This window comes from Columba livia, chromosome 7 (genome assembly GCF_036013475.1).
Source record: "Columba livia isolate bColLiv1 breed racing homer chromosome 7, bColLiv1.pat.W.v2, whole genome shotgun sequence".
Lineage (NCBI taxonomy): Eukaryota > Metazoa > Chordata > Aves > Columbiformes > Columbidae > Columba > Columba livia.
This window is the reverse complement of record NC_088608.1, coordinates 40195410-40209582: the sequence shown is the minus strand read 5'-3', so window position 1 is coordinate 40209582 and position 14173 is coordinate 40195410. Positions and strand designations below refer to the sequence as shown.

At 42.5% G+C, this 14173-nt stretch overlaps 1 protein-coding gene across 11 annotated transcripts in view; it reads right to left on the bottom strand.

The window, feature by feature from the left end:
- Positions 1 to 60: 60 nt before the first annotated feature.
- HYCC2 (hyccin PI4KA lipid kinase complex subunit 2) overlaps positions 61 to 14173 on the bottom strand; it is a 51601-nt gene continuing 37488 nt past the window's right edge. For 8 of the 11 annotated variants that reach the window (XM_065069527.1, XM_065069522.1, XM_065069521.1 and 5 more), the window contains 3 exons: positions 13404 to 13563; positions 12057 to 12224; positions 1903 to 7786 (listed from right to left, as the gene is read on the bottom strand). In XM_065069527.1, the coding sequence (XP_064925599.1) occupies positions 7182 to 7786; positions 12057 to 12224; positions 13404 to 13563 (933 nt within the window). In that variant the 3' untranslated portion in view covers positions 1903 to 7181. Of the gene's footprint in view, positions 579 to 1902; positions 7787 to 12056; positions 12225 to 13403; positions 13564 to 14173 lie in introns of those variants that run through there. The other 3 variants (XM_065069530.1, XM_065069531.1, XM_065069529.1) reach the window with 2 other exon arrangements.

Genomic DNA, 14173 nt, shown 5'->3' with positions numbered 1-14173 from the left:
TGCGGGCCAGGCCCCCCTCACCGCTTCAACAAAATAGTAAAATAAACCCAAATCAGAAAGTATTCCTTTCTGTTCAGAAACAGCACAATATTTATTTAACATCTTTATATATTTATATATATATATATAGAATTTTTTTTTCTGCATTGCAGATTGTGTCAAGTTTTATACATCTCTATTTACAATGATTTAAAATAATTATATTTCATCTCTGGCAGGTATTTACAAAGTCAATAGTAACTACATTTCACATTTCAACAACAGTCAACAGCATTAACCAGCTCAGTAAGACAGTTAGGATAATGGCTTACATGCACCAATAATGATCTGCAATACTTGCCATCTTCAGGTCTAACAAGGAAGGTATTTTTATTCCCCTGGTCCCAGCTTAAAGGACGTCGTACAGCAGAGGCCACGGTTATCAAAACCCACTTGTTTAGTCCTCCACCAGTACCGAACGGTGACCGTGGGGCCGTCCCGGTGAACAGGGGCTGCCACTACCGACCCAGTCTGTTCACAAGATTAGATAACGCTAAAGCGGTAAAAATCCTCAGAAACCTCGGATCAGAGAAACAAACCTGGTGTGACAGAAAAAAGTAAGAAAATAATCTTTTCAACCTTTGCAGGATGTTTCTTTTCGCTAGTAAAATTGACGGTATATCCTGTGTTTCTTACGACGACAAAAACAGATCAAAAGATTCATTGTGAAGTACAGGAATTACAAATTTTAAAAACGCAGCGTGGGGTACCTCGATTTAGTTGTTGGTTTCTTTTAGAGCAAATAAAAGCTACCACAGAAAATCTAAAGTGTATTAAGAGTAGCTGACTTAATTATTAAAAATCTTTATTAGCTTTTTCCTGGAATCTTCGATATGGAAAAAAAAATGTTAAATGAGTCAATTGTATTTAATTCTATGGTATTTTTCCATAAATAACCAGCTAGTAATAACCACCCGAAAGCGTTCACTATCTGCAAGAAAACAGTAAGAAGTCTTGTTTCAAAGGAACCATTGAACACGGGCACACAAAACACAGACACCCCAGCACTAGGAATCTATTAATACTGCGACAAGTCGGTTTATCCTGAGTGATTGGTAACTGACATCTACTGTACACTCATAAGCCACAAAGTTTTCACTACTTGCATTTTTCTTAAACTAATAACATGAAAGTCTAGCACAACAAGAATAACTGCCCAAGAGAAAGAACAGTGCCAGGAGCCAGTACTTGTGTCGCTCCCACGTCCCCCTTGTTCTAGGAAAGGTAAAGGGTGCTTCACTCACACTATTTTTTCTCTTTGTGGTCAGTTCTGGGGAGCAGGAGGACTCCAGCACGCGGGATCCACTACCGATATGTAAGGAAGTTTCCAGGACAAAGCACCAGAGTCGCTTTACTAGAGACACTCCTCAACAGAAATCTCCTTTTTACCCTCCGAAACCAAAAACCTGCGGGAATTCTATACCACGTTTTCATGACTTGATTAATAATCTCTCCAAAATGCCTAAATTCGAATTGTTCTAAAGAGTTCTATCACAATGCAAAGATACTCCACGCTAAATTGCTGACATCTCACCGACTGTGAAGCACTGGGAGCTCACAACCAAGGAACTGGTTAATAAAACTTGATCTCATCGCTTTGCTCATCATGCACAAGCTAAAAGGCAGGGCAAGGTTTTACTGTACAGACACAGAGTTCTACTATACATCTGTTCCCACCAACAGCTCCTCAGAAGAACAGCTCAGTCATCCTTCAGATGGGAAGGATAATCTATGGACCCCATTTTTAATTCATTTGGTCCCTTTGGTAAAATCTTATGAACACAGGAAGAAAAAACAGACACACAGGGGGGGGGAGGGTGGCGTAGAGAAAAAGAAATAAAAGAATGGAAGCAAAAATGGTGATTTTTCCTTCCATCGCAAATACAGACAAATAACGTGGGACAGAATTTTACTAAATCAATTTCTGGAAGCTGTAATGTACCCTTGGACTTGTCCGGCTTGCTTCTGAACTCCTAACATCACAGCCCTTGGCACTCGCCAAATTCAGCAGGCGAGTTGATCTGAAACGGCCAGCTGTTCTCTTTCAAACTCTTGTTCCACCACCTATTATCTCTTGCAACGAATTTCACGACGACTGCGTGGAAATCCTCACCTGTACCAGTCTTGCCAAATCCACGCTGTGCCAATCCCAGCTGCTCACAGGTGTCCATCCGCAGCCAGGGGAGCTTTTGGCTCTTCGCTGGCCACAACGTGCACGTTTTGACAGACTGATACACGGACTCGCTAACACAACACCCGGGTCGCCAGCTGCTACCCGGGATCACCCACACAAAAGATTTCCACAGCCAAGGAGCACCAGTGAGAGAACAAACTAAGAAACAATCAAGAGAGATTAAGGCTCATGTGCTAGAAGAGCATTTAAAATACCGAAGAAAACATAAAATATTGAACATCTTGATATAAACTAAGAATGCAATGCAAGTACGGAGGATCTGGCTTTGTTGCTTACCATGGAAGAGTAATATTTTGCAACTTTAGTCCTGCAATTATCCTAAACAAGAAATTTAAATAAATTTCCAAAGGGGCACGTTTACTCTTGCGATGCAAACTATTCCTCTGATGTAAACGGTTGTTACAAATGAGACCCAGCTAACGGCTTTAATGGTATACGAAACGTGCCAAGGTAGCGGTATCTTTGGCAAGGAGAGAATTGCAGAATTTAAGGATGAGATGATTAGATTTACTAACGTCAGAAACATCTTTTTGTTTTGTGTGCAGTACATACATTTCATTCAAACACGTCCCATTCTGTTTCCCACGCCTCCTCCAGGACGGTGAGTACAGTACCCAGTCTGTACTGCTGGATTTGGATGATTTTACTCAAAAAGGTATTCTCGCTTCTCAGTCTTCAAATTAATTTAGATTTGTAAGCCAAGACAAACGAAAATGTCTAGTTTGTGAGCGAAGCTAAAATGCTGAACGCTTGAAAGAGCTACCCATTGGTTCAGGGTAAAATAGGACGAGTTTAAACCGTCAGGTTAAAATACAGCCATAGCATAGAATTATCTATTCCAAAATTAGGGTTTTTTGTTTTTTTTTTTTCAAAATAGAATTCTCTGAACATGTTATACATTAAATATTGAGGAAAATTTCCCTGGAGCTAAAATTTTCCAAGAACACTAAGAATCTTCATTAAAGAAGTAAAACAAACCACATAGTATCTGGAGACAAAAAGGGGGAGAGTTGGGGTCACCTTACTACAGAGTAGCTTTGTCACCATTAAGATGCAGGTTTCCCCCTTCATCTTCAAAAATATGTTCATATTTACATACAGTATACACACAGTTGAGGCAATTGATTGTCAACATGTGACAAATGTATGTACCTACCCACGCACAAGTAAACCTCACATGGTGAGAAAAACCCTGTCCCAGTAAACTCCAGTATTCATAAGTAGTGCAAATAAATACTTTGTCAGAAAACAACTTTTTTTTCTCACTATTTAGATGTTCAAACAGATCATTGTAATTATGTTAAAGCTAGCAGGAGTATGTTGGAAATGCTGAATTTAAGACCAACACACTTGCAAACTACAAATACCAGATCTAACGCTTACTGGCTGCAACGTGATGTTCAGCATCACAGAATGAAGTTTGCTGTTAAAAAACTGATCCAAATTCACATCAGAAAGGGGGTTCGAAGAAATGCGCATTTTAAATGGACGGTGACACGCAAAGTCTCCAAATGAAAACGGAAAGGATAACACAGCAATTTAAACCGTCGGCTTGTGACATTCATTCTAACAGGTATTTTTACTTCATCACTTCGCTGCCTGCAGGATGAGAAAACGGCTGATTGTTCAACCCAAAAGCCGCTCACAATAAACCCCTGAAAAGAATCATCAAGCTAGAGTTTAAGCAAGCCAAACATTTCATCTTTTCTTAAAATTATAAAGCCCTACAAGAATGAGTTGCAAAATGGCAGCATATTGTGATGTGGTAAAAACCGTGTCAAGGAATAACTCATTTATCCCTACTTACATGTGTATATACATCAAAATATAGTACCCACACTTCCTTGCCTAAGGATTACAGCATGTGCATGCGTGTGCACATACACAGGGAAAATCACAGCGTTCTGCTTCTTGACCTTCTTCTCCAGCGCTGCAGTCGCACTGAAACGCTGCAGAAATCTAAATCTAGTGCCTCACGTCAAGTACCAAATGTTCCAAACCCAGACCCAGCAGAGTGAATTCAGGATCAAGAGATGCACGTCTAAAGATCTGCCACAGGTGTCGGAAAATTTCAGTATGTTTTGTACTTTCTTTAATACTTAGCACATAGGATCAGAAAGCCAGCAGCTAATTCCCCTCAATCCACATCCCAGACACTTTTGATTTTGTTTCTGCTGCAGTACCTGGAGCTGCACTGAGCCCGTTACAACAGCTGGTTTGGAGGTATTGGTGGTGAATCACATTGTGAAGCAGGTGTTGAACAGCACTCATCTGAAAAACGACAAAACAAGCTCCCAACAACTGAAACGTTGCGCAAAAAGGGCGATTTGAAGGAGTTATAGACGTACCGCATCAGCACACGTTCTTTTCACAGGCATAAATTGGAACTCTAAAGCCTGATATGGGGTAGGCTACATACACAAGAACAAACCAAAACACAGCGGATGAAACAGTAACAAAAGGCACATCATCGAAATGAGAACCGTAAAAGTATCCTAAAAGATAGTTTGACTGAAGTTTTAACCAATTCCAACTCACGCACATACATGTGAGTTCCCTATCTGAAGTCACTGACTTGCCTCACTTTTCTGAAACAGCTTGTGTGGACCCCACACACACATACACATATATATATTTAAGTTGTAAAATTTGGCCTGATGCCAATTTAAGTGCCCTAAAATTTCTAGAGGAATGCTGATAACGGCAAATGTAGGGAGTAGGGAACCTTGCTAATGAACAACTCAACTTTTTCAAATACTAAAATAAAGTCATTCTTAAAAAGTTGGCTGACACTCCTGATCTCTTCTTTCCCAAAAGCAAATTATTTGGTCCTTTTCAGCTTATAGTGATGGCTATTTAATAGAATTTCCTTCATGATGCTCTCTACAACTATAAAGTTTGTATGTTCAGCAACAATCTACCCACTGTATCCACTAGCAAAACTTTATAAAATAGAATTTAACCATACACAGCTTTTGATGTTTTTATAGAAAATGCCTTGTAGCTTAATCCCAACTTTACCTTAGTTCCATCTGTGTGTGACTGGTGGTCCTTCAAGATTAACTCCAATTCAGAAACTATAAGGTTTTCTTTGCCACGATAATTCTATTTACTCTTTAACTGAATTTCTGTATCAGTCCAGAAGTGTTTAATTCACTTCACGAATGGAAGATACGAAGACTAGACTATCACGGCCAAACCACAAAAAACCCCTTCAAATATTTAGATGAATTTGAATGTAGATTTGAAAAAAAGTTCTATTTGAAATCAAGAGATTCAAAAGAAAAAACACACAACGACCACCAAGTACCAGCAATGTCAGTGTCCTGAATTTCCAAGACTATCATCCAAAGGCCGCCTGCTATTTCTATCTGCTCACGTTTGTTCTTCACAGTGACAGTGAAACCAGAACGCCCATGTAAAGACCGTAGCTCTTTTCTGTGGGTTTACAACTTGTAAACTTCCACGATACCATCCACGACTTACATACAGGGGGTGAACTTTCCCATTTTCTCTCTAGCAACCCCAAAAGAGAGAGAGAGACGGAGGGAGAGCGGCCACCGCTCTCCCATGTAAGCAGAAAGGTGCTTCTGTGCTCTCTAGCGTAGGTACCAGCCAGTGCCCACACACATGGGATATACATTCAAGGCTTGGCTCTATGGCATGAGCTCCAAATTCTCCAGAGCAGGGCCAATCCACTAAAATAAAGAGTTAAAAAACCCCCAATGGATTATAAATATCGAGGCAATGAAGTGTGATCCTTCTGGGAAAACAGGACTGTCAGTACCCCTTTGCACAAATGGTTGAAGCTTCAGTGTTTCTAGCAAAATACTATCTTTATCAAACTATCATCTCTGTCCCCAAGACAGACCACCAAGAGTCTGGTCTGTCTGGACTGCGGGATCCTTCAAATGACTCCACAATTGAATTTGGGGACATTGAGAAAGCAGCTGAGAGGGGCAGAGGTGTCCAACAGCCAAGATACTGTAGAAAGCAGCCTGAAAAATACTCTTGACCCAAACACACCTTTCAATTCAGTGATCAGCAGCTCATAAGAACAACAACAAAACTAGAGCAGGGCTAGCCGTTAATTCCTGGGAAAGCGGCGTTTCCCTCCCGCTTACAAACCAAGCTGCTTCCACAGCGTGGTGGTGTCTCAATGTTAGTCTATCAGCAGAATGACCCTGTGTCCTGGAGGGGAAGACATGTGGCATCACATATGGCTACAACGCCATTAGAAGTGCATTGTAACCTACATTATCTACTGAGAATCCTCTCTCAGAGGGAAAACAACTCATTCATACGCATGTCTCAGTTGCTGAACATCAAAAGCTTCTGGGATGAGAGACTGAGGGCAGGCAAGAAAACAACTACCCTCATTTTAATGAAAAAAGTGCTGTAGGCAGCCAGGAGCAGCAATGACAATCCCCTCCCCAGAACTGATTGCACAGACTCAGAGAGGTCCAAAGTCACACTCGAATCTCTGAGGCACTCCTGGTTCTGAGAAAGAAAAGTCATGATCCAGTAGTCTTTGCAGTACTGTAGACTGAGAAAACAAACCCGTTTCTATTTCTTAACAAAGCCAAAGCATCAGCTCATAGGGATCACATTCACCATTTCCGCCGGTGTCTCCAGTCTCACAGTGTTGAAATGGGACTGATCAGCCTACGATGGATTGCACGTCACCCAAGGAGAAAGGAAGGCATGGAAAAAGGCATACAGTACGTTATATACTGCTTCACAACCATGGGTACGAGGTGGGGGGAGGATGAAGGTGAGGGAGGAATTATTGCTGTTTCAGTAATACAGTATGAGAGCTAAACCAAATCAAACAAGACCACAACAGTCAGGATTTTCACACTGCGGGATGACGGTTCCTGTTTAGCCTAAGGATGAACTTGCCTGGGGATTGAGGGGAAAGAGGGAGTCCTAAGGAAGGGAGTCAAAGTTACACCTGGGATATCAGCTGCATATTGAAACTTGGAGATCGAGACTGCTTGGTCAGGGGAGCTCCTGGGGGAAGGAGATCTTTACCTTCCCCAGCTTGGCCTAGTCGGTCCTCCTGTAGGCTGATGGTCGAGAAACGATTGGTGTTGCCAGCTGCCAGATTGGTAACACCCTCTGTACCAGCTCCAACACTGGAGCCCGCTTGACTGCCGTTCACATAGTCAAAGGATTTACTGGAGGAAGCACTGGCGGTCCTGATCAGGCTCAAACTGTTGGCTTTGGGCACCACCTGCCCAGCAGGCAGGCTGAGGTGTTTCTTCGTAGGTGTCATCTCGATTATATCTGCCCCGAGGTCGGTGGATTGGTGCATGTACTGCTTCCGAGCTCCTGAATCTCGAGGGCTCTCATTGGATTTTGCTGCAGAAGAGGTTTCTTTGTCCTTAGCAGAACGCCCACCTGCTGTTTTCCTGAAGCTGCCCTTCTGGGATGCGCATGATTGAGGTTTGGTCCCAACTGGTTGGCTGCTGAGGGAAGCTCCTGATGAAAAGCCTTCATCAGCATCATTAAGGTTCACAGATTCCTCTTTTCCATTTACACCTTCGGCATCTATTAAGAAAAAAAAGAAACGACCAAAAGAGCCCAAATCAATCAGAACACACGGCAAGCTTTCAAGTTACATGAAGACAAAGATGTGCACGGAAAGTCAAAACAAACCTCATTCACTAACCCACCTGGTTTCCACTTGCTTAAAAATTTCTGATTCTCAGCCAATAATCTTCCTCTCATATTTAGCAGAATAAAGGAATCTAACAATAAGTACTCCCTGAGCTTGATCTGCCTTTTAACAGTCAGAATATCACCCAAACTTTTTCTATAAACAGGAAGAATTGGGCCCCATTTGGTTAACTTGTTTTAGTTCTGTCTGCAGATGTGGCTCTTCCTACATGTGGCTAAAAAAAACAGAGATATTATTTTTATCCTATTTTGAGGCAAGATCTAAGGACATTCAGGATCTCTTCCAGCCAGAGGAAGCTCTGTGGAGTGCTCGGTAAGTTGAGGATTAGGCTGTTTCTTAGGCCAGCCCTTGCAAGGCTCCAGAGGCAGACGGCTGCTCTTGGGCACAGCTGGCGCTTCCATCAATGTGCTGTTGGAGATGAACCTCGTTCCTAGTTCTCTCTCCTCCAGAGCTCAATCCTCCTTGCATTGCCAGCAACCCTATCCAGAGGCTTCCACGATATTTGCTTTTCGCTCATCATATGGATTTTTCAGAGGAAAAAACCCACCCTTGTATTAAGAGAAACTGAACCTCTGAAACACTTCATGTTGGAGAGGAGGCATTTTTCTGTTAAGGGCGGTCTCAGACAAAGAAAAAAAAGCCCAAACTTCCTTCTTAAATCCTTGGTTTTGGGCCTATAATATGATTAGGGCTGCGCAAATATACTTCTTTCTTTTTTTAGATCTTATTTCAGTCCTTTTTCTAAGATCCAAGTGCTCAAAAGAAGAGATATTGTTTCAATAGAAAACTGAACTGCATTCAATTTTCAAAACTGAAAACAGCTTGAATTTTTGCTCCATACATCTCATTTCAGTGGGAAAAAGCCATAAAGTTTAATCACGTTAGCAAAAAAATGAGATATTCAGGCTACAAGGAATTTGCTTTTCTTTATAAAAGCTGTGAAGCCTGATGATTTGAGAGAAATGTGCAAAGGCGATGGATCTGTCCCAGCTAAAGCCACTTTACCGCTTTACTTGCTGCTGCGTATCTGTTTATAAGAGACCTTGGGCCATCTCCAGAACAAACCATTCTGAGAACAATGCAATGGGAGATTATTCTCTGGTTTTCTACTGTTCTATTTCAGCCTGTAGCCTTCCAGAAGCAGAAAGGCAATACAGTGCATGTTACTGCAGTCTTCCTTCCTCAGGAAAGCCTTTCGCTTCAGAAAAGAAAGCGTCTTTGATTTCAAGGGCTGTTACCAAAATGAAGAGTCCATTACTTGCTTTAACCTCCTGTAACCGTATTTAAAATACAAATACCTTCACCCTCTCCTGCCCACCCTGTCTGGTCAAACTAGCCCTTCAACTTCTCATTGAGAGCTAAGTGTGTTTTCTTACATTAGACAGTGATATATTTTATTCCCAATCCACCACACCTCCATTCCACCCCCCACCCTTCCCACACATAATCAAAGACGCTAATAAAAATGACATAACTGGAACATACTGAAAGCAAGAGCACTTTTCCAATAAACCAACGCTTGTGTTTCTTCGTATAATCATGCAAAGCTGGATGGAAGCGTGTTTGGTTACAAGCAGCCATAGCAGCAGCTCAAGTCCCCTCTCAAGCCCTTCTTATTCAAGCTGTGTAGCTCCAGACAATGGGCTTTTTATGATTACAAGAACATCAGTCCTCTTCAAAGCTGCTGTTAAACCACTGCTGAGTAACATACGCTAAACCAGACGCTCCTGTGCGGGGACAGTGACGCAGAAGAGTCGCGCTGGAGAAGTGGCACTTAAGCCACAGAATTTATAGACAAGACTGAGAGGGGTTGTTGCAAGTTTTTGGACGCTGCAACCATACAGAGGCCCAAGCAGCTCAGCAGTGCTCGAAAATGAAGAAGATAGAGAAGACAACATGCAAGAGAATTTCTGTCTAGTGAGATCCATATACCTCCAGTTGTTTTCAGTGGGACTGAAGTAATTCAAGCACATTATTTTCTCAATACGTGCTATTTTTCCTCTAAAAAATGTTTTTTTTCCCCTAATAGACCAACAAGACAGTTAAAAGAGAAAATAAAACCTGAACTCCTCCCAAGCATTCTTCTCATTGTAAGGCCAGAAGAACCAGTGCAACCGGACAGAAATCACATCCATTGCACTGCAGTGTGTGGTCAGGACTCCCACTGCTCCTTAGCACAATCAGTCTGGCCCTAAAGATCTGGTTATTTATGCCTGTACATAATGAATCCTGCAGATGCAGACACAGCATTCGCCTCTGCCCCAAAACAGCGTAACTGGAAGTAAATACCTCGTAAGGCATTACTGAGTCATTCTTGAAATCTTCTGCCTTTTCCTACTTACCAGGTCAAAACACTGAGTTGAGGGAGGGGTTTTATACAGCTTTTTAAAGTGACTTTTATTCCGTTTATCCTTCCCATACCCGGAGGCTGAAAAGTCACTAGAAGTGATCAGTGCCTCGCTAGATTGTTTGATATCAAAATTATATTTACGCGAGGAAATTTGCCAGCTGAAGCTTTCTGTGACATCAGCATCAGGAAAGTAACAGACGGTTCCATATACACACACAGTTCTTTACTGATAATCAAGCTAAAGTCCGTTCCTTGGCCTTCTCCTCCAGGTTATCAACTGGCAGAATCCAGTTCACCCCAAAATACAATTATCCATCGCTCGTGCTGCAGAAGTCACGGGCGTTCAGCCCACTTCTGCTGCAGTACGGCCTGCGGAACGATGCCTTATTCAAGAGCACGCCCAATTACACAGATGTCTTCAAACAAACCAAGGCCAGAAGGCCACATCCCATCAGCTCCCCATCTCTTCCAGAAGGTTCTCTGCAGCTGAGGACTTCTCCATGTCCTTCAGGCCATGCACATGCAAAGTTGAGTGAAATGGAGTTAGACCAGCCGAACAAGGGCATTCAGGAGAAGACAGGACTCATTTACTGAGCATGCTCAAACTCACTGTGCACCAAGGAGCAGATAATAATCCCGCACTAAACACTTTTGTACAACTCTCTTCTACGGAAGTATGGTGTCTCAAATATTGCCTGATAGCAACTCTGATTCTGTGATAACGCTGTATTCAATTTCCAAATTCTCCAGATTATTGTTTGCAGAAGAACAAATCTGAAACCTATGTAGCTTATATCCGAATGTGCAAATAAATCTAATTTACGATCATCTGATATACTTATAGAGGCTGGAAAAAACAGAGGAATGTTCAGATAGAAGACTTTGGATAGGAGAACACTTGAAAATACATTTAACTAAATTTACAAGAAATTCTCATCTCTGAGAAGGAATCATGATTCAAGTTCAGTACTCGAAACTGTGTCTTTTATGGAGTAAAGATGAGAAAATTAATAAATGAACTTAAGCAAAATGAATTTCTTCTGCTGTTGTTGGCTGCAGAGCAGACATCTGCAGTCCTACAGCCCTTGTGTGGACAGCATGACCCAGAAAGCAAGCAGTGATTGTTTCTAAAGGCTTTAGAAACACAATACTCTGATTTCTTGTTGAAAATACAAGCACTTTTGTGGTACTTGTCTTTAGAGCGGCTATCTCATTCATGTGAATGGGCTGTATGTGTTATGAATTTTCAGTTGAAGGATGACTGGCAAATTAAAGCATCAGCAGTTGTATATCTGTCTTAGATAGGCTTGACTTTTACAAGGAACAGGAGACGTCGTCTCTGGAAATTTCAGTACTGAAGACTGACAGGACACTATTGTAACTAAGCTTTTGCCAAATCTGTTTATACCATCTACTTCTCAGGACCAGATTCGTGTTCACCTGGTGCATTTTTTCCTCCTGAATATTAAACATGCTCAGTAATAGAAAGTTTCCAAGCAATCCCAAAGCTCTCGGCTATTACCCCTTGGTTTGATTTGACTTTTTGCCATGCCAAGCAGTCTTTCACCACACAGATGCAAGCCCCAGGCCAGCCCACGTGATAACAAAAGGTAGTACCTGACCTGATGTTAGGTCTATAGGGGATGCGTGTATTGCAAAGAGAAGCTAATACACCCTGGGATAGCGGAAACACACACTAGAATGGAAAGAAGTTCTGCTTGGGGATAGGGAGCCGGGATCCTCCTCCAGCAACTGCCTCACTGACTTGTGCCTCCTCATCTCTGTCCTACCCTCTGGTGTGGCTGGCGCCAGGGTGGGCTCCGGGGAGCCGTGCTCAGGGGTCCTGCGCATCGGCGCCTCCCCCTCGTGCTCCCGTTTGGTCCCTAGGTCAGTGGAGCCGTGTTGGAGCGGCGAGCCAGGGATGCTTGAGTCAGCCTCGTTTGAGAAGTCAAAGCCATCTGGGATTCAACATACAACATTTTAGTGCTCTTCTGTTCCTCTCGTGGCGTTCCGAGCCAGGCAGGGAGAAGAGAAGATTTACGCGGACACGGAACAAACACAAAACACTACCCATGCTTATTGAAGCTTGCGAGAACACCCACGGAAAGGGACAGGTGGGCTCTACTGCAGAGCAGAGACTAGCAAATGGATATATACAGTGAGGACAAACACAACCCCGAGCCCTGAAAACAGGAGACAGCTACTTGCTGTCCTGGACATCCCCGTTCAGCTGAATCACAGGATGTTAGGGACCAGAGCTCAGAAAATCTTCTTGCACATGATACAGAAGAAGAAAAAAAGTAGCACCACAGTAAAATAGGTAATCTTTGTTTTCAGATTCTGTTACCCTCCGTTTATTTTTAGGTTATTCTACTGTTTACTTTCAGCCATTTATGCAGCCTTTTAAAAATCAATGTTTTCTATACACATCAACAAAGCTTTGTAAGCATGACAAAGCGATTTCAAAGCAAGACTTTTGCTACACCTACACTGAAGATGTCATTGCATCAAGATTATTATTATGTATGTATTTTCTACGTATGTATTTTCTTTCTTCATACAGCCAAGCAGAATTCCACAGAACGTAAGTACTCACTGAGGAAAAACAAGGATTGATTCCAAGCTAGCCAAAGCTATTTTATGACACGGGCCATAGCATGGCAGGAGTGTGATATTCAGCTTTTCCCTCTCTCGCTGCCTTCAGTAGCGTTAGTAGCTGGACCCCCGTCAAGGTCTGGATAATACCATTCATTCCCTGAGCTATTTATGACGGAAGGCAGTTGAGTTTTAGCGAGGATTAAAGAAAGAACTCCAATTTTAAGCCAGACTGTACCCCTACAACTTTACGCTGTGTTACATGGAGGAAAAAAAGAAGCCTTAGTGAACATTTTCCAGCTTCTCCATTTTCTCACCTACCTCAGGGGTTATCACCAAACCACAACCAAAATACCCCAAATGTTCATGCAGTGCTTGGAAGACGTACAATGCTACATGTTGTTATGGAGTATCACTTCTCAAAAACGAACAAACAAACCCCCCAACAACTGTTGAGCAAACACTCCAACTGAGAAGCCGGGTCACGGTGACAATGACAACACGGCACAGCACAGCCCGTGTGATCGGCAGAGCCAGCTCACCTTCTCTCCTCCAGCGGTGGCGGCGGATGGAAGCGGTGGTGATAGCGGTCCGAGAAATCCTCGGCACCGTCGGGGTAACTTCCACCCTCAGGACCTTCTGGCCTTCTTGTGATACATCTGGAGCATCAAAGGGCAGTGAGTTCTTCATGGCATTTGCAACCTAAGAGAAAAGTAAAACGCTGTACCACCACTTCCCTTGACGGCACGAATGGCAATATTAGATCTCCTGCTGGATACAGAAAGGGAAATGACCAAGAACTGTTAATTATGTCAGATCCTATGCAGATGGATGGCCCCATCCCCAAGATTCACATTTGATAACTACACTGAAAAGCTCATCACAAACCTATTCCCAAAAACATAGCTGGATTTGCTCCATTTTTTGAGATAATTCATTTCATATTTACGACCTGTACTGACAGAGGTAGCAACTTGCACAGGAAGGTCTCCATCCAAAAGAGATGCAAAATGACAAGGAAAATACCATTTGCATTTTATGACAAGAATGTCATAAAACTAAGCCACAAACCAGACCAAAACTGGCAGAACTTTGTATTACTTCTCTCACAAAGATCTCAGATAACATTTGATAAAACAACTATATCAACGCATATGGCACTTCATAGAACTCCAGGAATTAAAGGTGTTTATTCGCATTATAATGTAAAAGCATCACAGAAACGCTCCTTTCTCATCCTGCCTGGCACTTGCCCAGCACTGATTCGCCCTTTGCTCACCAGTTCTCCCAGCCCCAACACTTGTTGTGAAAT